This window comes from Hemicordylus capensis, chromosome 5 (assembly GCF_027244095.1).
Source record: "Hemicordylus capensis ecotype Gifberg chromosome 5, rHemCap1.1.pri, whole genome shotgun sequence".
In the NCBI taxonomy this organism is placed as follows: Eukaryota; Metazoa; Chordata; class Lepidosauria; order Squamata; family Cordylidae; genus Hemicordylus; species Hemicordylus capensis.
In genome coordinates, this window is record NC_069661.1 from 147,054,069 (window position 1) to 147,079,243 (window position 25,175).

The window sequence follows — 25,175 nt, forward strand, 5'->3', positions numbered from 1 at the left end:
GAGCCTTCAGGAAAGCCTTAGACTTATCTTTTAAGCCTGGTTTTTAATCTAGTTTGAATTTTAATTTTAATGAGTTTTAATCTGGTTTAAATGTTTTCTGATTTGTTTTAATGTAAACCATCCTGAGCCACTTTAGGAAGGGCAATATATTGATTGAATACATACATAATAAACAAGCACTGCAACTCTTATCTGCAGCAATTTTATGCTTAATCAAATGGTAAGAGAGGAATAAATTCCATTTTAATTTTTGAGGAGTCAAAATACAGCTTTTCTACTGCCTCTGAATAAATATGGCAAGTTTAGTTTAAACATGGTGTGAGTGATTGCAGATGGCTTATTTATTTTAATCTCTCTCTGTTCAGATGCAATCTAAACAGAAAAGCATAGAAGATATCTCTTAAATCCAAACCAAAGTTTTGGCAGAACTTTTGTCTAAATATTCTGGTTTTAAACACTACCGTGCGGGGGTGAATGGGGTGTAAAACCTTTTTTTCTTCACACAAGACAGGGAATAAAAATAGTTCTTTACTTTTCATAATGCATTGTAGACATTACCTAATGTATCTTACAGCAACAGCAACATGTGTTAGGAACAGAACTTTATTTCTTTACAAGTGATGATAGAAGCAATATAGTCATGCATTCTTGATTTAGAAGTGTCAAAACCCAGAAGAGAACGGATTCACGCATTTACTATGTATACGAACTTCTGCTACATTATTAACATGGATAAAGCTTTCTCAAGGGCAAACCAATTGTCTTACTCAGTTGCCATGAACAAAGATCAGGATTTGGAATGATAACATCCATCCTACTTCAAAATGGAAGAAATGCTTCTGTTATGCAGAAACATAAGAGGGAGCCTGGGTAGGGTAACGGGCAGGTTCTGCTCTGTTAACTAGTGTTGGATGGAAATGGAAATAGTGTTGGATGAATGGAAACTACATTTCCATTCCATGCTACTTTGTGTTTTTGCCTCTATCGCCAAAGAGGTAGTTTGGAGGCTGTTTTTCAGGGGAAAAACAGCATTGTTTCCGGCAGTTTTTCATTCTCCCTCTCGAAATGTTTTGTCAGTTTTGAGGGTCATGTTCATGTGTGCTTTTTTGGGTTTACTCCTTTGGGACAACTTGGAGACTTGTATATGTGTCTATGTGTCATAGCCACCTAATGGAGTAGCGGGGAAATGCTTGACTAACAAGCAGAAGGCTGCTGGTTTGAATCCCCACTGGTACTATGTCGGGCAGCAGCGATATAGAAGGATGCTGAAAGGCATCATCTCATACTGGAGGAGGCAGTTGTAAACCCCTCCTGTATTCTACCAAAGAAAACCACAGAGCTCTGTGGGCGCCAGGAGTCGAAATTGACTTGATGGTGAACTTTACCTTTATAAGTGTCATGCAGTGCTGTAGCAAGATTGGAGTGGGTCTTGTAGCTCCTGCCACCACCACCCCCGCCCGTTCTTCAGCACATCTGTTCTTTAACTCCTATGCAAATAATAGCCCATACTTCCCACTGTGGCCCCCCTTTCTTCAGGGCCCAGGGACATTTGTCCCATCAGGTTCAACTATAGCGACACATGTGGTCTGTTCAGGGGCATAGCTAGGGGAGAGGGAGCCTGTGGGAGAGGGGTGAACACAGGCTCCCTCTCCCCGGCAGCCCTTCAGAGTGAAGAAGATAATGAAGAAAAAAGGGAGGAGTGGAGCTGGGGGCCCCTCAGGAGCTTAGGGGCCCAGGTTCTTTGAACCCATCCGCTCAATTATAGCTATGCCCCTGTGTCTGTTGCAAAGCAGTCTGGGAAGATGTACATAGAATTTGCTTATTGATTTAATAAATGGGTCTACTTTCTTGATAGGGAAATTTTCAGTGAAAACCCTGAACAATTAGTTCAGCCTTAGCTCCATTTGTTTCTTTTGTTATTCCTGGCTGTGAGCTCATTATTGCATCTCAGGTTGTAATCTTACAATCTTACATCTTACAATCAGTTGTGGTATATTCTTCACATTCTGAAGAAACAACATTACTGCTCTTGATGAGGCAAAAACGCTGTGCAGGCAATTCCACTGCCCAGGCTCCAAGGAGGCGCCACCGGAGGGATTGCTGCCTTGAGTGAGAAGGAAGTGTGTATGGCCAGGCTTTGTTGCCACAGAGTTCAGGACTGACAAGTTAAGATTAAAATAACAGAATTGTTTAAAGTTTTGCAAGATGGCCTAAAGTTACTAACTTCCCCTATTCATATTCGCAGTACATATACTTTGCGGGGGGCAACCCCAAAGGCAGCGTGAAAAGTGGAAAGGCCCAGAGTTGGAGATATGCATCTCTGCCTTGAAGGTTGCCTGTTTGAAGAAGCCATTTGCAGAATAGCCCCTTTCATACTGTTCTCTCTCTTGTCACTGCCTCCGGTCTTTTCACATAATGGCTTTCTCTGGCAGACACCGGTTTCACAAGCTCACAATCTGGGAACCAATGCCCTCCCTCAGAAGATTCTATCTCCTTGGGAGCATGCTGTTTGGCCAACCATCCTGCTTATCAGGGAACGACCTCTCGACTCAGCACTTTGGTGGCAAGCTGTACTTTTCCTCCTCCTGGCTTCTGTCTTTAGGCTATTCAGTACATGCAGGCTTGACATCTTTCCTGGTCACTCCAGACTCTCTGGCCTTCAATTTCAACCTTCTTCTGGCACGAATGCCCATCCACTCTTTCCACACATGCATTCTCTCCATTCTAGTGGAGACATCAGTACAATTTGCTTTGATGATAATATCTAAAATCAATTCAAGTAGTTTATAAATAAATTACAGCAATTGATTTCCCCTACAGCCAGGCAGGATGACAACAACCTTCTCCTTCACCATTTAGCGATACATTTAATTTTTAAATGTTAGGAACATAGGAAGCTGCCATATACGGAGTCGGGCTATTGGTCCATCTAGCTCAGTATTGTCTGCCCAGACTGACAGCAGTGGCTTCTCCAAGGTTGCAGGCAAGAGTCCCTCTCAGCCCTATGTTGGAGGGAACTTGGAACCTTAGATGCTCTTGCTAGAGTGATGCCAACTCCTAGGGGAATATCTTACAGTGCTCACGGCATGCAGTCTCCCATTCATATGCAACCAGGGCAGACCCAGCTTAGCAAAGGGGACAATTCATGCTTGCTACCACAAGACCAGCTGCAGTCACACTCCATGTGGAAGACTGTTCAATTTGTGTAAGTTTTCCTCTCCAAAAAATGAAGAGAAGACTGCACAAAGGCGAAGTTCCATGTCAGTGACTCTCCATGAAGTGCCCATGTCATATATACATTATTTCTATTGCTTGGTCATGTTCCTGTGCAACCATTTTATGAAAGGGATACTTTACCCAATCAGGTCAGTATCTGAACTAGGGCTGCAAGATTGGGAAGAAGCAGAGAAGATACTGGTGGTGGCGGCGGTGGCGGGGAAGATGTGGACAGGGATGTGGCAAGATGAGAGTGGGCCCTGATACAAGAAATGAAGACAAGCACCTGTCCACCCACCTTCTCCTTCAGAGAGGTGCAAAGAACAAGCTGTCACCCAGCCCTCAAGGGCCCAGGGACATTTGCCTCTCCCCCCATTCAATTGTAATTACCCTCTTGGATGTCTAGCTTTCCTACAAAGATGCATTAAGTGCATATTTGGGTGGCCTGCACACAGTTACAAATCAGAAGTTGCCCTGAAATCCATGGGGCTTGCAGATGTGTGTCAGGGTGCAGGACTGAAGCTTCAAATTGTTTTGGAACTGTTGTGTGTTTGCTCAGTGGTTTGAAGTACTTTGCAGTGTTGTAACAATTTCATACACTCATACACTCACAGTTCATACACTCAACATGGGCTATGTAGACCGTTTGATAATAGTTAATGAATTAAACCAAACCTGAAGCTGGACACAGTGAGGTAATGCTGCCACGTGAATTGACAAAGTAGCTGTCAGTATAAGCTTTTCAATATTCTGTTGAATAATATGTCAAGAAAAATGCCTCGGTGACCTTTCAGTTCAAGCATTAAGAGTGTCAGAAGCCTTATATGTTACCTAGTGAAGACGGGAAAAGTACACAGGCCAGCCAATGTCAAGCTCTTTTAAGTCCTGCTGATTTCAGTGGCACAGCCCTTTCTTAAATCACTCCCATTGAACTAAGTGGGAATGTAAGTGCCTAGCTTTGACTGGATCATGACCATACCCATAGGATGGCTAAAAAAATCAAATCAGCCAACTACTGCAGCCAACTATTAATGTTAGGGAAGAAATAAAAGAGGCAATTAAATTCATTGGTTTAGAAGAGGGTTAAAAATCATGCTGTAGTGTCATCACCTCCTCCCCCGCCCCCCTGTTTTTGGATTGGTTCTTTAGTTTCAATTGCTGTATTTAATCTCAAGAGTTTCCAGCTGTTTGAAATAGAGCATTGAGCATGAGGTTTTAACATTGAAATCAGTTTGCTCAAACTTGGTAAGATCTTTGTTTTTTAATTGTTTTCCTTATGCATTAAAGAGGTCTTTATGTCTTGTCTGGAGTAAGAGGGAATGTGTATATAATTGCCACTGTATAGTCTTATTTTTTAAAAAAACCAGTTTAAAGTGTAGCCATTTAGGGCTACCTAATGGCACAGTGGGGAAATGAATTGACTAGCAAGCCAGAGGTTGCCGGTTAGAATACCCTACTCGTTGTCAGAGACTTGACGGCACACTTTACTTTATACCCATTTAGGACTTTGCTGTTTTCACACTAATGTGGACTTTGCTGTTTGTATACTTATTTTGTTAAGTGTACAAATGATATTTCTTAAGTGGATACCTACAAATATACCTAGAAACATATGCTTGAAAACATGTGTATTATACAGGTGCACTTGTCAGAGGCTCCTTGCATACTGTATACTTCCTGCCAAATCTGGGTTGCTTTGCATGGCTGTGCAAAGGCAGTAAAGCAGGCAGTAAATATTTTCACAACTATTAGAACCAAGAAAAAGGTTCTAATATCAGAGCGGCAAATCAGGGTCCACATCACTGTGCGTTTTCTCAAGGACTGCCTAAGAAAACACTTGTGTGCCTGAGACAAAGCTTGCAATGCATTTTAATTCTAAACACTAACTTAAAGAATTAAAATTGCATCCTATATTACATGATAGAAGCCTTGCTCATGACCCATTTTTAATTAAGCTCTGATGTTCACATATTTTATGAGCTAAGAAGTCAATAGTTCTAATCTTTTTGTTATAAATAAAATGGAATATCCTACCAATCAAAGGGCACAGGGTAATAAGGACATATAAATGCATTGCCAATAAAGGGTGGGTAACTTTTAATTAAACATGGTCATGCATCTCTGACTGAAACCTTTTGTGTCTCTCTGTGTGTAAGAAAAATGTGTATGAATTATTTTTGAAATGTAAGAGATAGTTACATTTTAAATTTTCTTTGTATGTGTACAAAAATTGTCCTAACAGTTGACCAGTTCATACATTTACCTGGCCTAGCAAGCCAGAGTTTGTCGGTTTGAATCCCCGCTGGTATGTTTCCCGGACTATGGGAAACACTTATATCAGGCAACAGCGATATAGGAAGATGCTGAAAAACTGTGCCCATACTGCGTGGGAGGAGGCAATGACAAACCCCTCTTATATTATACCTAAGACAACCACAGGGCTCTGTGGTCTCCAGGAGTCTATAATGACTCAACAGCACACTTTACCTTTAGTGGAAGAGCAGATGTACGTTATCCTCTGCTAAAATACTGTCTATTCTGTGCGTAGCCTCAATTTATTCAGTCCTAAAAAGAGACAGGAACCTCACACAAATCAGACACTCATATATATGGCTTCAGTCACATGTTATCTTCTATGCACAACTCTTTCCCTTGGATTCTACACTCTGGATATAAGAAAGAGATATTTGATGATGTAATAGGGAATCTGTTCTGCTAAGGCCTCGGACCAAACACAAGGTTCTTAAACAAAGTGCCTACAATTAGCATTTGTCAATTTAGTTTTGAAAGCAACTGACAAAAAAGCTTTCAGTTTTTTCTAAAACGTAGTTATTTCTATGGTTTCCATTTCCAAATATTCTATATCTTTATTGACAACAAAAACAAAAATTCAGGCACTGCAACTGAGCCTTTGTTGCTATATTGATTTCCACAACAATAAGAAAAGCCACACATCTTTGGACAATGCTTCTTCTGTCTCAGCTATGGATGACAGCTGTCTGCATAGGTTTGTAGAATCAATGCGTTTAAGATGGACTTGTCCTCAATTTTATGAATTCATGGGATTTGGTGCATGTGGTTCTGAATTGCTGGGGGAATAAATAAGGCAGTCCCAGAAGAGTTGTGCAACTACTGTAGCTGATGCAGCTACAGGGCCAAAGATACAATGGGTGTCTGGAAATGTTATTTCTAACACTGGAAGCAGACTTTAGGAATGGTCAGGCATAATTATGTTGGCTCATCTAGAGAATAAAAGGAACAAGAACGTCTTATTGCTAGTGATGGAAGAAACTCCTCTGTATTAATGGAACTGAAGCTTGAGGGTGCTGTTTAGCTGGCTCTTTCTGAGGATGTGCGATATGGGAAAATACTGAGGCCTGCCCTCCGAACTGGCATACTACCAGTGGCAGTTATACCATATTAAAATAAAGTTGTGCCGTTGAGTCAGTGTCGACTCCTGCTGACCACAGAGCCATGTGGTTGACTTTGGTAGAATACAGGAGGGGTTTACCATTGCCATCTCCCACACAGTACAAGGTGATGCCTTTCAGCATCTTCCGATATTGCTGTTGCTCGATGTAGGTGTTTCCCATCATCTGGGAAACATACCAGCGGGGTAACCTCTTGCTCCCTAGGCAAGTTACTTTCCCGCTGCTCCATTAGGTGGCTCTATACCATGTTAGAAAGAGTGAAAACACAATAAGCGTGATCATGTATTATGCTGTCAAAACCAAAGTGATGCTATTAGGGCAATTCAAACTCTGACTTTGGGGGGAGTTACTGCTCCACTCTGATCCAGATTAAAGCAGTTGTTTCAGTTCCGGGCCAGAGCTACAGCTCCTATCCCAAAGCTGCCACTCCTCATACTTACTGATATGGTCAGGAAACGGACTGACTCTACCAGGGGTGGAGGGAGGCCAGCGGCGGTCCGGGTTCTGCCACTGCTGCAACCCCCCTTGCCCTGCCCCCTGCATCTGACACCGGAACCCATTTGGGAGTTAGATCGGCCAGTGCTGCATTTGCAGCGCAGCTGGAGCGACTCTCACTGCCTTTGAAAGGCAGGGAGCAGCTCTGGCAGAGTTTGAATTCTGAATTCACAGCACTGCCAGAGCTGCTCCCTGCCTTTCAAAGGCAGTGAGAGTCGCTCCAGCTGCGCTGCAAATGCAGCACTGGCCGATTTTTAGCTCAAAAATGGGCATAGAACATACTGCAAACTTTGGAACAGACACAGAACATTGGAATGCAATAAGATAAATTTTTAAAAGTATTATTTAAAATTAGCTGGGCTGGGCGCAGAGCATCTTCGCCTCTGATGGCCCACCCAGCCCGCTTCTCCCACCCATCTGCGGATTCTGGCCAGCTTTCAAGCTGGCCCTTCCCCTCCTGCCACCGCTTGCTCATTCCATTGGCTGGCCCGGCCTGCTGCCGCATCCTCATCCCGGCGGCCAGGCCCGTTGTTGCCTCCTCCTGGTGGCCCAGTTGCCTTCTCACCCTGCCGGCCAGGCTGGGCCCACTGCTGCTGCCTCCTCAGCCTGGCACCTGGGCCAGGCCAGACCTGCCACCACCTCCTCCAGTGGCCATTTCCCCCACATCCCATTGCTAGTCCAGCAGCTTCTTGTGAGAGCTGCCACACATAGGATTAGCAACAGGTACGCCTAGGAGAAATACATATATAGAAGAAAAAATCTTGATCTTTATATGTCACCTTGTCCATGGTAACTATTAGTTGAGGCTTCTCTTCATTTTAAACCTGAAAAATAGGTGTTTTTTCCTCCTTGATTCCTTTTGAAAGCATTTGAAAAGAAAGCTTTATTGCTACACAGGACACAATGTGATTTCCACAGTCCAAAGCCTTGAAGGAGCAGTTTGAATGCTACAGAGTTGTTGACCTTGTACTCTCTAGACAATGAGAAGCAGATAGCCATTATCATGCAGTAGCTTTTCTTGTTTCACCTAAAGTTGGTAAAGAAATAGAAAATGTTTAGTCCTTGGCTGGCGGTTTAGTCCTTCACCATGCTTTTTAACAGATATGAACTTATAATAATGAGAACTTATAATAATGACCAAAACAATCAAATAAAAACTTAGTGACAAAGGGATATGAGTGTATACACATTTTTATTTTTAAATTCTTTCATCCTATGAACTGGCTGGCATTAATCTTTTAAGTCTGCAGATTGTGCCCATGTTTGCTATTGGAATTTCATGGAGGACTAACTATGGTTGCAATTTTTGGCACATTTACGTGGGAATAATGCCCAAGTATTCTCCCTGAACTTAACGGTATTACATAGGATTCTTTGGTAAATTATCTTTTGAGGTCCACAGAAACCTAAATATTATGCTTTTGAAAATGAACCTCTCTCCTATATCGCCACAGGTTTTCACTAATGAGTATTTTTAAGGTGATGTGTATCATTTTCCCCTTCTAAATAGTAGTCCCTTGACACAGGACACCTTCATTTAAATGATCTGGTAGATGTGTGTTTGCTACACCAGTGAACACATGTAGCATTAAAACTTCACATTATTGGTAGCTCTGCTCTGTTTCTACCCATATTGAAACACATCATCTGTGCAGCAGTAATAATAAGAAATTGATGAACATTTATTGAAGACTGATATGATCTAACCATCCAGACAAGGGACACACAATTATTTTAATTTTCTTTTTAAGAATTCCATGTCATACTTGAAACCCACTTTCCTTTCCTCAGAGAAACCAAACAATAGAAAAGAAAAAGGAAAAGAATGCAAAATAGCAATCAAAATAAATAATAATTCAATGACATATTAATAAGCATTTAAACTGTATATAGTAGCATATATATCTGGGAGCAGGCAAAAAATGAAATAAAGACAGCGGCTGACATTCTGACCAAATGTATTCAAAGTCCCATTGAAATTAAAAGTACAAGCTAGGCATGCCTAACTTCCTCAGATAAATTGAATCGGGATGTCATCCAGTGCAAATAAACATACATTTTTAATACAGGTTTGGTTCACACATGGATGTATATGCCATGATTCTTCAAACTTGGATCACTCAGCACTTGATAATTCGCAGCTCAGTATGTGAACTCTGATTAAAAAGTACTCTGTATGAGGTGATATAAAAGGTTTCTCTGTGGCATGATGGCTCATTCTCACACACAGGTTGCTATCATGCGATAAACATGCATGTGGAAGTACAACCCTAATCAGACTCTGAACAAAGTGAAGAACACACACACACACACACACACACACACACACAAACTGCCTTTCAGCAAAACAATCCCAAGGCAGTATTGCCATGTCCCCAATCGCACGTGGCAATACTAAATTCATTCTCAGCCATTTCAAGTGTATTATGTTTATACTGATGTGGCCCTCCAGGGGCAGAGGTGTAATTGTGGCTGTCTGTGATGGCTCAGACCTCTGACTCAGAAGAGTCAGAGGAGGAACGGGAGGACTCGGTTGGTAGTGAGGGCTCAGAGGCACAGCAACAGGATTGGGCAGGGAGACCAGACTCTGGAGCTGAGAAATTGGAACAGCTGCCAGACATGAAGGCTGATCAGGAGGAGGCTGGGATTTCACCTGTCTTGAGAAGACATCTCAAGAGGAAGGCTCAGTGGGAGACACGCAGGCATAGAATATCACAGGAGAGGAAGTAGAAGTGCTGACTTAGGGAAGCCTGATTGGCTGCCAGTTCTCTTGAGCCATATATTAAGCATTCTGTGACTTGCACAGATGCTGTTAGCAACTTTTGCTTACCGCAGACCATGTTCCTATTCAGAATTCCTCCACTTTTTGAGTTTCAGTTTGCCCTTGTTCTGTTCTTTCCTGCTCTGTGTTTCTTGTTCTGTTAATTCCTTGCTCTGGTGTCCTTTGTTCTATTTATCCCTTGCTCTGTTGTTTTCTTTTCAGTTATTACTCAGTTATCATTGAGGGGTGTACCTAGTTTAGTTCAGGGGACTTGATTCGTTTACTACTATTTTTCTTTGTGAGTCTTTTGTTTTCCTTTGTGCAGCTTTGCTGCTACTTTCTGTTTAAATCACAGGGGCCATGTCAACCACTCAAATGGTTGCCATGAATACATGGTGGCCTGCTGAGCAGCGAGGGCAGGGCAGCCTACCATAGGCTGTCTCCACACATATGGAGGGAGAAAAGGGGCACGGTGTGGAGGTGCCGATGCCGGAAGGGCGATTGGCCTGAACATGGGTTTCCTATGCCCTCTCTGTGCTACTGTGGCCCTCAGAACCCTACCTGAAAGCCAGAAGGCTAAAAACTCTGATTTTCCTTCAGGGGAAGCTTTTGAATGGTGTTGTAGAGAGCAAATTCTTGCCACCTGTTGTTGTTTAAGGTAATAGAAGTGGTCTAACCAGCATTTATAGATCAGATGTGTTTATGAATGTTATTGCTATTGACTTAATCACCTTGGGAAACCCAAGAGCAAACTCAGTGACCTGTTTAACAGGGAGAACAAAGGTAACCCTTGTGAAGGAATGGTTGCTAACTACTTACTGAAGGAGTACACTAGAGCTTTGTTTTTATTGCTGTGCAAAAAATATTACTCACTAAAGTGCTAAGAGGCTTAACTTTCCAATGGCTCATTTTACATGTTGGGCTTTAATGCTTTCCTTTGGATATGTTGGTTGCATTCCCAGATTCATAAACCATGCGACTTGGATTGTTTTGCAGAAGATCAAAGTTGTAGGCCTGACTATCTTAAGTTTTACAAAGAAAAGAAAGCAAAATTTTTAGGGGGAAGAAAGGGATAGGTTTTTTTTTAATGTTCAACAAAACTTGGAGAGATTGGAACTGAACCTCAGATACTTTGTTACTGCACTGATTTGAATGTATTTGGTAGTGAGGGCTGTCCTTTTGAGCATGTGCATGTCTAAACTAGTGTCCACTCATAAAGGCTGATCCCCAGCAGAGCTGATGATTGGACTGCCAGCAGACCATAGGGAGAGGCAGGAACCAGACAGCAATGTAAGAACCAAGCAGCAGGCTGGAACAAGGCAGTAAAGCAGGAACTAAGCAGTAAGGCAGAACCAAGGCAGCAACGCAGAACCCAAACAGAAAGGTCAGTTTGCAAAGGCTGGTTTCCAAACTCAAGAGGAGCTGTTCAGCTAGCAACAGTCAAGCTGGAACTAAGAACTTTTATGTTCTGAAGGGGCAATGCCCTTTCCTGGTCTGCTTAGGAAGGCCCTACTCCTGAGGAGGCCTCTGTGTTGAGTTCCCCCTCCTCTGGAGGAAATCAATTGAAAGCCCTGAGCAGCCAATTGTGATGATATCTCCTCTTCTGAGGGTCTGGAGCTGAGGCAGGACAGGGGCTTCCAAGGCAGAGGTCCTCTGAAGTATCTCAGAGAGTAGTTTGCTTTCTGGTGCTGAAGCTTCTGCAGGAGTGACAAGCTCTGATAGCACTGAGGGTCATGATCTTCAGCAGTAACCTTCAGGACCTCTTATTCCCCTAAGGTCAAGCTCAGCTGGCTTGGAAAGGGGAAGACTAACAGAGAAAGGGGGGTGGGGGTGGAATGCAATGATTAACAGGAACACCCCCACCCACACCCCTGTTTGTTTTAGGGCATGCAGTAGGGCACTTTTATATCCTTGGTATGAATGAACTATCACAGATTTTGCACTAATGTAAGAACATCCTTGCTGGATCAAATCCAAGTAGGAATGAGCACAAAACTGAAAATCCCAGGTCACTTCGAATCTGAACTGAACCGGGAGGCTCAGGCTCAATCGAGCTGCCCCCCAGGCTGGTCCGACCATTGAGCCCCCAAAGTCTGTTCACGAACTGGCTTGTGGGGCACATTTGTAAAGGGGATTTGGTCAAGGATTCCCCTTTACAAGTAGGGATTTGGCAGGAATAATTCCGGGGGGGGGGGGTGAGGTGAAATGGAAAAATGCTTTAAAATCTTTGCCAGAAAGAAACCACGGGGAGGGGGGCGGTGTACACATGTCACTTCTTTACCTGTTCCGCCCACCTCCCAAAGGTAGGACCGGCCATGCCTGCAGCCAGCTTCGGGCCCCTGTGCAGGCACAATCTCCATTGTAGTGAGGTCTTGGCCTGTGTAGATGTTGTTGGCTCCCACTACAAACACCTTCCCCCGCTATGATGGAATTCCTCTCTTGTCACCTCAGATAAGCCCAGTTCTTCAGCCTCCAAGCCTGAGAAGCTCAGATCTGGAGCAGTATATGGTCAGTATCATCTGCCAAGACAGATGAAGAGAATTCATGCAGTTTCTGTGCAATCTCTGTATCCTCCATAATAACCCCTTTTATGCACTCATTATCTAAGCATACAACTGCCTTCCTGGAAGTTTTTCTGCTTCTGATGTATTTAAAGAAGTTTTTGTTATTCCCCTTGACACTTCTAGCTGTATGCTCCTCAAACTCTCTTTTTGCATCCCTTATTGTCTCCTTGCATTTGTTTTGTCAGAGTTCATGTTCCTTTCTCTTCTCTCAATTTTCTGAAGGAAGTATTCTCCCCTTTTATAGCTTCCCTGACTCTACTTCTTAGCCACGCTGGCATCCTCCTGAACTTGGTGGTGCCTTTCTTCCTTCTTTGCCCACTGAGCTTCTATTATTGTGTCTTAATAAGTTCCATGCTTTCTAGAATGATTTAATCCTCCTGACCTTCCCCTTTCGGCTTCTTTTTAACCAGTATTCTCATTTTTTAGAAGTTTCCTCTTCTGAAATCCAATACATATGTGTTGGACTTCCTTGGCAAACTCCTCCCTGAGCCATTTTTAGAAGGGTGGTATATAAATCAAATAAATAAAGATAAGCTGAATTGGATCACACTATGGGCACTGATCCCCAATGGTTCTACAATTCTAACATCTCACACCAGTCCTGGGCACAACTCGGGTTTCAGAACAAGTTTGCCTTCTCTCTGATTGGTTCCACGACCAGCTGTTCTAAGGCACAGTCATTTAGCATGTTTTGTTTTCACCCCTTTTACATCAACACTACTGATCAAAAATTATGTCCCTTCATGCTATTTTAAACAGTTAAAATTCATGTCTACAGCTGTGAGTGATCTTGAGCTGATTCACATATGTACTCGCATCACTTGATTTCTCTGCACTTGATTATTGTACACTTGATGATGGCTGCTCAATGTGTGAAACTGACTACACTGAAAAGGTAATTGGGTAATATCGATCTGTGATTCTCACTCGTACATGCAATATGCCTCTTGATGATCACTTGAGTAATATGCATGTCATAGCTGGGCTGGATGCAGAGCATCTGCGCCTCTAGTTTCCCCCTCTCGACTGCCACTGCCAATTTCTTTCCCCGTCTGCCTACTGCCACCGTTTTCTTTCCCTGACCGACCCCACCCACCCACCTACCCACCGCTTTCTAAACACCCCCCCCCGACTGCTGTTTTCTCCTACCCATTACTGTTTTGTTTCCCACCTTGCCTGCCTGTTTGCTGGCGCTGCTGCTTTCCTCTCCCCCTGCCGGCAGCTAACTCGCAAACTCTCGCGAGAGCTGCCACACATGGGATTAGCGAAGGGTACACCTTAGAGAAATATATGTATATAGATGTTCCAGCTCCAAGTTTCATCATCTTAATGCAATGTATGTGCAAGTAAAAATGCTTTGGGCTGTGGATTATATGTGATAATTTTGATTATTGTTTTTCAGATGTATAGTGCTGTAATTATACAACAAAGATTTTTAAAAAAATTAATAGGAACTTCGTTGAAAGTCTTTAAAGTTGTAGATTAACACTAGTTACTTTCATATGCCTGATTTATCTGTGGTTTCTGCTTGTCTTTCTCTGCCTTACCCTTGTTGAATCCAAGGTCACTTCTGCCTCCCTGCTGCTTTAGCTTCTGCCTTTATCTCTGATTCCAAAAGAAGCTGGTGGTCACTCTTCTTGTGTATAGTGATACCAGCTAATTTGTAAGCATATAGTGAGCATGATGCAACAGAGTCAATCAGATTTGGCTTGTGAGAACTTCACTGAGGATAATCAAAGTAGGTTTTTTGCCCAGTCAGTTTCAAGAGTGAAATTTGTATTTTATGGATGTCTCACATTTATATTTTCATGGCCCATCCATTCTCTGATTGGCTGCTAATTTTGCATCTTCTTAAAAAACAAAAATCGATAGTCTTACTCCATATAATTTGCCCATCAATTAGTGAGCAAATAGTGAGCATGATGCTACCAAACCAATTAAATCTGGCTATGTGATCTTTATTGAAGACAAACAAAACAAATTTCGAGTAAGGGCAATGTTTCCTGCCTTGCTCTGCCCTTACTTTAAATGTGTAAGAGCATTTATTTACTTTAAATGTGTTAATGCTTTAAACCCCTTTAGCATCATCAAAGGTTTTCACAAGACGTGCCACGTTTTGCCTTAGGGTTATGTATTTTCCTGAGAATAGTATATTCTGCTAACTTTCCTGTCCTGCCTACAGCTTCATCCCAGTTCTCCAAGACTTTCGGCATGACATGTGCTTGAATCTGCTTCCTTCCATACCACACTCACTCACAATCTGCCTATTTGAACTATGGCTTGAGGCTAATTTTGCTTGTTTAATAATTATAAGAGCTTCCGATTCCATAGCAAACAACTAGAATGATATTCAATGGGATGGGTGAGTTTGAGGGTGAATGCATACAAGCCTGAAGGCACATGGCAGCAAGGTAAGGCAGAGAGAACATGCTATGGACTGCAGAAGCATTACGGGGAATGTTCTATTCCTATTTAAGAAACATTGCTGACATTCATGAAAATTGATTCAGTGTGTAGTACTAAGTAAAACCCAGAATCTGTAGTGTCTAACAGCTAGAGTTGTTTTTTTCTTTGCAGGGAGAGATCCATCACTAGGATCTAGTTCTGGAATCCAAATGTTTTGTGGTGTTTTACACAGTCTGCAAAAACTTTGTTCTCATTAGACAAGCAAACTCTGGAAATAGCTGTTTAGATGACACCCTCCCCTCTCCAGCCACATCATGTTATCGATTCCAGTTGTTAAACCCCAATTTAACTGATCCCAGTTGTTGCAACATTGGCCAAGTCTTTCAAAAAAGCTTATGAAAACACCAGAAAATCTGATATTTTAGATCTACAAGAGCACACACCACTACATCTTTGGCAGCATCATATGTATACCTGGCAAAGGTCAATCCGCTAAGATCAACTGGACTCCCCATCTACAGCAGCATGATATCACTGTCCTTACTACACAGTGTTGGGAACTTGGGACCAGTTGCTGATGCACCAACAATGGCTAGTATTACATTCATAATGGAGCCCAATAAAAGCATATCAGCTATCATCTTGTGGTAACACTTCATGCTGAACAACAAAACTTAACAACAAAATGGCAACTGCCTTAGAGTGTTTTTTCTTTAAAAAAAACTCTATACTTTAGAATAGTGTTTCCAAACCGCGTCCCCATCCCACCCAAGGCATACTTAGATTAATCAAGTTTGTCCAGCCTAGGTTGATTGATTAATGAATCAAGTAGTCCAGGCTTGACTTCTGCAATGCACTTCAATGTGGGGCTGGCTTTGTATATAGTCTGGAAATTGCAATCAGTGTAGAATGTGTTAGAGGTTGTTGATTTTTACCCACAATAGGTAAATCAGCAGAGCACTAAGGAATGAGCACACACTCCAATTACAGAGTAGGTAGCAGAGGATGGTTTGGATATTGCAGCTATTTAGAGAAAACACATGGAGATCATTGTATGACTAAACACTAAAAATTTATTGGTTAAATACACTTAGATAGGAAAGACCTATATCTAATCTAAAGGACTACATAACGGATAGGTGAGAGAGAGCGATGTTTCCATCTGCTCTCTAGGAGGAAAGGAAGGATTGTGACTCAGCACAGGAAGTGCTGCAGAGTAAGTTCAGGGGTCATAGAGTAGGGACAGATAGGGAGACCCTTACTCACTGTCTCTACTCCCAATGCCCCTAGTGGTCATTAGGACAGTTGGTGCAAAAGGTCGATGCACTGGAAGTTCATCTCCAACAAAATGCTGCCAACAGGTTGGTCTCCTGAAGAAACCATATCACTCCTGTTTTGAAAGGACTATACTGGCTACCTATATGTTTCTGGGCAAAATACAAAGTGCTGGTTACAGGGGCATATCAAGGTTGGAGTGGGCTGATCTTCTTCCCCTTGGAACTTGCAATGAGTCCTTTTCCTATCTGTGGAAAGGAAAGAGGGGGTGGTGGCAGGGGGTTTATTGATTGATTCGTTGGTGGTGGTTATTGAAAATAAATTCAATTGGTTTTCAACCAAATAATTTCTCAAAAAAAATATTCCTTGCTCCCAGGATGGCTCACAATACTTGAGGGTTGGGGAAGAGTGGAGATAGCCTAGCAGCTAATTTTAAACTGGTTTGCCTTTCCCTTCAACTGCCTTTCCCAAATGATACATAGTTTTTTAAAAATAAAAAAATCCCACCATGCTACAGCCCTTCAAAAATTGTTAGGCTTGGAACAGAAGCTTCCTTTGGAACCCACAGAAGGGGAGGAGAGCTGGTCTTGTGGTAGCAAGCATGAATAGCCCTCTTGCATTTCACAAAGCTGATACTGTTGTGTTTAGTTCTGCTGTTGTTTACACCTTGTAACTGTAGTCTCCTGTCCTCTGTTAATCTGCTACACTATATTACATATTACGTGTGTCCTTAATGTTCTTCTGCAGCAGAGACATGGGGCCAGGAGAAGAAGGGGAATGCAGTGAGGGGCCCATTTTAAAATCTTGTCTCCGGACCCACTTCAACCTTGATACGCCCCTGTAACCAGCACTTTGTATTTTGCCCAGAAACATATAGGCAGCCAGTATAGTCCCTTCAAAACAGGAGTGATATGGTTTCTTCAGGAGACCAACCTGGTGGTAGCATTCTACAGATTGCAATCAGGGTGGGGGTACCACCGCAGACCTCCCCCTGCCGCCTCAAGTATCTCCCCCGAAGGGGATAAGTGACAATTTTTTAAAACACCTTGTAATCCCCCGTGAACCGAACCTAACTGGGGGGGGGTGTCGAGGGGGTGCTGGGCCAAACTGGCCCAGTCAGGATCGAGTCTGGTCCGAACTCGAACCAAACCAGGCCAGTTGGTTCCGTGCACAGCCCTCGCTCAAGACGAGGAGGAACAATCAGAGGCAGCAGCTGCTGCTTTTCCTTTCTCTGCTGCTGCAGCTGCTCTCCTCCAGACTGACAAGAGAGAAATTGGGAGTCACAGAGAACCTGCTTGGAGGGAGTGCAGCTCAGCTGGGGGCGGGGGGACTGGCCTTGGGGGCTGGGGGACTGGCCTTGGGGGCTGTGGGTCCGGAGATATTTGTCTCCCTTTGTCTTATTAATGGTATTCTCCTGGCTGGTTATTTACCTATAAAGCCCTTAAAGGCTTGGGCCCAAGGTATTTAAGAGAACACTTTCTTGGTTCACCCACTGTTCCCTCTAAGGCATGCACATGTGTGCATGTGAAACACACTTCCTGCTGGGATTAGAGCTGCTCCATCCCTGATGGCTTTTAGGAAACAACTGAAAACACATCTCTTCAGCCAAGCTTTTTAATTGGAGTTTTGGTGGTTTTAGCTGATGTTTCCATTGAATTTGATTGATTATTCTAATTTTAAATTCTATATATATATTTTTAAATGTTTGTCTTTTGGGTTCCTTGTTGTTGTAAACTGCCTAGAGACTTGGATAGTGGGCTGTATACTAGTATGTTAAAAAATTAAATAAATAAAAATCATAAAATATTGGGCCCACTGCCACTCATAAGAGCAGCTTTACATTTTGCAGCAGCAAAGCCACCATATGTTTTAAAATATATTACTTTTTTATTTTAATATAATGTTTTTATTTAAAAAGAGTCAGCTGGGGAAAAATGGGAGTTTAAACTCTTGGTTTTTGTAGCTGACTTGCTTCTTCATGTATAGGAAAGTGGGGGGGGGCACCTCCTTCCTGGTGCATTATTGGGTGAGAAAGTTGCAAAAGCAGGGAACTTCCCCACTTTTGCAACTGATTCAGAGCGAGTTAGCACAGCGCATATCACTAGTGTGTCATGGGACAGCACTTGGGAAATGCTGCCTTAGAACTACTCTCTTTCAGTACAAAACTATGAAAATGTTAGTTCCTACCTTGAGTCCTTACCACTATACTAGCAGCCAGCAGTATTGTGCTCTTGAAGTAGGTATGACACTGAATTGTAACAATCTAATTCTACACAGAGCTAGAAAATCTGAATACCACTCCTAAGTAACTTTAACATATTTGCACTGGGTACAAACTTTTTATTTCATTTTTTAATTTTAGTCACCTTTTGAAATCGAGGAATTTTAAAGCAAAACATTAAAGCTTTTAAAAGACCAATCTAGAAAACAGAAAAGACATTAGGTTGTGCTATGATTGCCCAGACAAATAGGTTTGGATTGATTCTGGCTAATTCATTTTTAGTAATATTAGATGAAATGTATTTTTGTGGCTTTTTATTGATCCTGGCCTATGATGATATGTGATGTGCTCATTGATTAGTTTAATATATGATGTGCTTTAAAAGGCACAGCTGTAAATAATAATTTCCATCAAAACAACAGTGGTTCTTTGGATGAATGAATAAAACTATTCCAGATGCTTAATAAGTATGCCTGGTTACTTAAGTGTAAGAACGATGCACTCAGATTCTGACAGGAAAATTATTTCATTCTTGCTTTAGTTGCTGATTGACTCATGAAAGCTTTGCCATTTTATTGAATTCATGCTTCTTTTATCAACATGTGATTATGCAACCAAGGCAAGCAAATTGAATGCATTTACTAAGTGGTGGTTCCTCTTTCTTTTACAGAGCTGCAGGAAACCAAGACCTCTCAGTTCTATGCTCTTTCTCATCACCCCTTAGACTACAGGATCTTAGTGATGGATGAAGATCAGGACCGGATCTATGTCGGCAGCAAAGACCACATTCTGTCTTTGAATATCAATAATATAAGCCAGGACCCTCTGAGTGTAAGTTCACAAAGTACTTTAGGAATCCAGGATCATTTTACTTTTAAAGAGGGGCGGGGTAGTATCCCATTGACAGGCAATGTTCCAGGAACACTTCTTCACTGAAACAATTGCTGCTTGTAATTGTAGCAGAACAATATGTTCAAACAAATACTACTTTCAGAGTCAGGAAATATGAGTTTTTCAGTTCCTCCTCCACCCCAGTAGTATCCCACCCAAATCAGAGCTTCAACTCTCATAGCAAAGTGGCATGGATCCCCCACCTCCCCGAAGGACCAGCCGATTTCTTATGTAAGAGCGGTCAGCTGGAGAGGGGAAACCTCTGCACACACCCCACCCCACCTCTGCCGCTGCCGCTGCCTCAGACGACTTCTCCAGATGGAGTAAGGTTTTTTTATCTATCAATCAATCAATCAGTCAGTCAGTCAATCAATTTATTACAGCCATAGGCCATACAGAGAACATACAAACATTAAAACAAGATTAAAAGCAAAATATGCCAGCAGTAATATAATACATAATTATCAGGACAAAACAATAGCTCCTTAGAATTAGATCTTAAACAGAATCTTAGTCTAATAGTGACATAAAAGAATTTCGCCGCCACCTTAGTAACCTCATTATCTTGATCCTCAAGACAAAAATTCAAATAAAAGGCATCAGCTCTTCCTGGGAATTGCTCTAACAGAGGGAATATGAGTTCTTTCCTAGTCTCAGAATACAGGGAGCAATATAACAGCACATGAGGAAACTGTTTCAGGGAGGCCTGCACCACAAGGGCATAGGCCAAAATCTGACGATCCCCTATTAAATCTTTTTTCCAAAAGGGCTGAAGGCAGCACATTCATACGGGCCCTAGTGAAAGCAATCCTAAACTTTAAAAAGTGTAAGGAAGCTAAATATTTAGCACCTCTATTCCCTGAAGGGGACATGATACCAAAAAATAGAGGAGAGCAGGTCCTATTTCCTCTAGAAACAAGATTCTGGTGCTCAATGTCATGAAGGCGTTGTATAAGTGTAATCTTCGCCTTCTCATTTCCCATGAGCAGAGGCGTAACTAGGGAAAACAGCGCCCGGGGCAAGCACTGAAATGGCCCCCCCCCCACTGTGCCCCCCATCGCCCCCCCAACATACTACATTATACTTAGGTTTTTCCTCACAAGCGCCCACCGCTGCCGCCAAGCCAGGCCACTGACTGGCCGCCAGGCGCCAGCAAAGCAATGGGGGGGGGCGCAGGCGGCGTGGAAGGGACCGCTCATGGGGAAGGGGGCACCGACGCGCTCCCTTGACTGCTGCAGTGCTGCTGCACTGAGCAGGAAACATTTGTATTAACAAAAATTTAATTTTTAAAAAAAAAATTTGGTCATGGCGGTGCCCCCCATGTGACCAGAAAAGATGGCGCCCGGGGCACATGCCCCCCCTGCCCCCCCTATAGTTACGTCTCTGCCCATGAGTAAAATTTCAGAAGGAGACAGAACTGTTTGCAATATTTTGTTGTTGACATATGACAGCCAAGGGCTAGGAAAGGAGTCTCTCCATAGAAACCAAAAATAGGAGGGCTCCTGAATATCCAAGCAAAGTTTAATCCATCTGGTGAAAGTAAGTTCCCATGCTTTTATAAAAAATAGTAAGGGATCCAGATTCCAAACATAATGCTGAATGAGGTACACATCTGGGTACCCCAAAGATAGCCCTATCTTTGTACAAATGATTGAACTGTTTCCATCTCTGATGTTACTCCCTGAATCCAAAGTGGGATGCCATAAAGTAATTGAGCTACAATCTTTGCTCGAGAAACTTGGAGAGCCATAGGTATATACTGGCCTCCTTTGGAATAGTAGAATTGCAGAAGAGCGTTGAGAGTTTTATGAGCAATAGAGATAGAATACAATCTTTGAGATTTCCAGTTAAGATTATATTGGAAATGTATATAAGTTTTTTGGTTTTTTTAAAAAAAACAAAAACAAAAAAACACCTCATGAACCGCGGGGGGCGGGGTTCGGTCTGGGGTCGGACTGAACAGGGGGTGGTTGGGTTCGGCCCCAAACAGTCGAACTGAACTGATTCAATGTCAAACACCTTCAACATTGAACCTATTTGCACATCCCTAGATGAAACCAATTTCCTGTTATTTATTTAGTGGCTGACATTCAGCACAGGCTAAAGCACCCAGTTCTGAATTGCCCGTACTTCTGCGGGCATTTAAAACAGGGCTGTTCTACTACTACTTGAAACTGTAAAATCACAGTTGTACAATGCCATGTCCATTGGAAATAAGCATTGTGTGACTGTGATTGTGCAGCTTAAGTAATAGTGGAACAGCCCTGAAGACATTGTTTTAAACATCAACAGCTGTGCGGGCAGTTCAGAATTGCCTGCACTGAATGTCAACCCCTATTACTAACAGATATCATTAACTGTATTCCTATTATTAATGTAGTTACAAGGGTGACTAACAAGACACATTAAACTAAATAAACATCAAGGAGTTATGCAACTTGATTTGTCTGGGGCAAACAAAGAAAGCAATCCAGGTCCCAGGAAAAGCAATTGCAAAACTTCAATTGGTTTTGAGTTGGATTGCACCACTGGAGAAATAAAAAGGTGCTTCCATCCAAAAGTTGCATAGTAGGCTCAAAGCAGGTTGGAGCAGACCCGCGGGTGAAAAAGGCCCTGTTTACTTATTGGGCTAGGCAGAAAGTGATTGGCCCAAGACCATCCATAGAAAGTTGCAGATGAGAAGGGATTAGAACCTGGGTTCCCTTATCGAAACTGGATGCAGTTATCATGCCATATTGTCTCTGGTGTTACTATGGAACAACTACTGAGATTAATTTTCTGTGTACTTTGATTTGAACTCAGTGTGCTTGTGTTGTTTGTGATAGAATCCTCTCTTGGAACTTTAGGTCCCAGCTTGGGACAGAGATATGGTCTCTAAGGGAAGAGCCAAAATGTTCAAGTGAGGACCTCTCGTTCAGTAGCAGAGCATATGCTTTACACACAGAAGAATCCGGGTTCAATTCTGCCTAGGAAAAACCCCTGGCTGAAACCTGGGAGAACTGCTACATTGTCAATATAGACATTGCCAATGTAGCCTGGGAAATTCCACTACATTGTCAATATAGACATTGTCAATGAAACCTGGGAGAACTGCTACATTGTCAATGTAGCAGTTCAATGTAGTCCAGATAGACTAGTGGTGTGACTCAGTATAAAGGAGCTTCATATGCTCATATTCCCTCCCTCTAAATATAGTAAAGCAATCATATGACACTTTCCCCTGATGTCTCCTCTGCACTAAAACTGTTCTCATCATACGGTGTTTGGCTTCTTCTTTGTTCTTGGCTTTCTGTGTTAAAATGTACTGCTCCAGGCTATAATGTAATCTGATATCTGGAACAACCAGATCCAAGTCCTCCTTACCGCACTCACTAATCCTCATTTAACATCTGATTGGAATGCACGTTTTCATACTGACAATGCTAACTTTATGTAGAAAAGTGAGGTATTTATTTTATGTGGAATCCTCTGTGTAGAATGGATTTACTAAAACATACCAGACTGAACCAAAGTGAAAATAACTGCTACCTTACACTTGAGAGTTCCATGAAAATATACTTGAAAACATAGTACATGAAAATCCATTCTATGGGGGGAGGATGTAGTGCTGTACATTTCTGGCAGGTTGCACTATTGCTAGACATTAGATTGCTACAAGTTGTACTATGTCCAATAGCCATGTAGAACAGTTATGTGGTCCAATACTTGTTCATTTTTTAAATAGCAACTGCACTTTGCTACTCTTTTTCCTCTTTTAATTCTTTTAGTTTGCATGAACCTTCTCCCTCGAAATTTCACTAGCCTTTTTGAAACTCTTCCCTCCTCCCCTTGAAAACACCTCAAATATTGCTCCCAGTGCAACAACTCCAAATTTGCCTCACAATATTGTTTAGGTGAAATCTGGTGGCAGCACTGGTTCCCAGTCTTCCTGGTTTTTCCACTACAAAGAGCCAGTTCAGGCAATATTTTGTCAACCAGCTTGACCACATACAATAAGGATGTGTGCATGCCATGAGCTGAATTGCCCTTACTACACATGCTATAAGTATTAGTTTAGAATGGAGTTTCTTCACCAGTTGGGAAGGCATCCAGTGCTGATGAGAGGAATGCCTCTCAGCATGATGCCTAATGGCTGTTGGGTGGGGCAGAGTTTTCACATGGGCCTCTGGAAGGCAGAACATATGTGTGTCTACCTTTCTCATAGGAAGGGGGAGGCCACGTGGTTATGCTGGCCCTGAGGGGAGCAGGAGCTGTATTCGTATATGTGGCATACACTTCTCCCCCGCTCACTTCTGACCAGGCTGCCAGCTTCCACCCACCCTCCTGATTACCCAGTGAAAGACTAGCTGGTGGCTTCAGGGCTACGTAGGAATTTTTGTCTTCACCCAAATTGGCTCAGGGTGTGGAATTTTTTTGCCTACTCCTCACTGAGGCAAGTTTTAGGGAAGTTAGGGGTGGGAGTAGTTAGTTAAGGAGTTGGTCACACTAGCGGGTGAGCACAGGCTGGGTAAGGTAGAGTATTCATTGGTGTTCAACCAGAGGCATCTTTTGTTAGGTGAAGGGTGGCTCCATGGAACAGTCCCTCAGGGTTTGTTGGCCCAGGATGGCTGGGAATTGACCATTTGTAGGTAGCGACTTGGCTCACCCACTCGGAGCTTAGGTGCTCGAGGTGGGTGTAACTTGGGTGGTGGCCTCTTCGACACAGTAAACGGTGTGACTGGAAGATGCTAGACAGATGCTATACAGAGGTCACTGCTGGCATCTTTCAGGCCTGGTTGATTCGCCCAACAGTTATGGGGGCAGACAGTTCTTGCTAGGAGGCTGAATGCCCTTGAGGGGGGTTTGGGTTCCCCTGCACTCTAGTTAATTGTTGCTATGCTATTTGCATATCCTTTGTAGATAGTTAATAAAGTGTCACCCTATTTCATCCCTTACATGTCTGTCTGTCTTCATTTGGGGGTCCAGGGGCAAACAACCATATATTACTGTATCAGAGCATTGATGCATTTAAGATAGTATTGTGTGTACTCACTGGCAGCCACTCTCTAGATCCCAGACATATTTTTTTACCCTACCTGGAGATATCACAGGCTGAACTTGGGACCTTCTGAATACAAGGGAGATGTTTGACCACTGAGCTATGGCTGCTTCCTGCTGCTGCAGACAAATGACATTCACAGCATGATTTGACTAACCGTGTTCTGTGGGCTTCATGCAGAGTAAGCAGAATCTCCCTGAGAAAGTACACCAGTATTATCAAAACTGTGTTTGCTTTTTCAAAATTCCTCAGATGTTTTACCCAAGGTCCCACAAATTCATTCTGAAATTTCATGTTTGGCAGATTTTTGTGTAAACTGTTGACTGGAGTCATATGTTACAACTGAAAATTCCTAATATATATAGTTTTTTGGTGGAGACATGTTGTAAGGAGTCAAGATGCTTGTAGCTGTTTTGTAATGGTTGTTCCCTGGCTTCCTAGAGAAAGAGATTGCGGGTGAGGAATAAAAGTTGGAGGGCATTTCTCCAACACAAGAGCATTATTCACACACTGGCTGGAATTACAGTTGATGGGCCAAAGGTACCGCGGATGTTATGTCCGAATGGGAAATACTGTTCGGTGTGGTGATGAACCTGAGGTTTCAGATTTGTAACTCCAATTGAATCTTTGGGTTGTAGTAAGTTTTGTCATTGCAACCCGAGGTGGGATGCAGCCTACAATACGTCTGAATTTGGAACCACAGGCTGTGTCCCCTGGAATCGGAGTTGAGGGAAGAAGCTCCTCCCTCCACTCTAACCATGATTGACTGTGCGGGCTGTGCTTCATGGAAGAAGGAAGCCTGCACAGCCAGTTCCCCCACCTATCTGCAGTCTTGCTGACTGCAAAGGAGTTATCCATTACATCTGAATTCAGATGG

General features: G+C 42.7%; 1 protein-coding gene across 6 annotated transcripts in view; it reads left to right on the forward strand.

Annotated features, from left to right (window-relative positions):
• Window positions 1-25,175, forward strand: part of SEMA3C (semaphorin 3C) — a 221,838-nt gene that overhangs the window by 97,243 nt on the left and 99,420 nt on the right. For 5 of the 6 annotated variants that reach the window (XM_053256864.1, XM_053256862.1, XM_053256863.1 and 2 more), the window contains one exon: window positions 19,040-19,200. In XM_053256864.1, the coding sequence (XP_053112839.1) occupies window positions 19,040-19,200 (161 nt within the window). Of the gene's footprint in view, window positions 1-4,399; window positions 4,462-19,039; window positions 19,201-25,175 lie in introns of those variants that run through there. The other variant, XM_053256865.1, reaches the window with a different exon arrangement.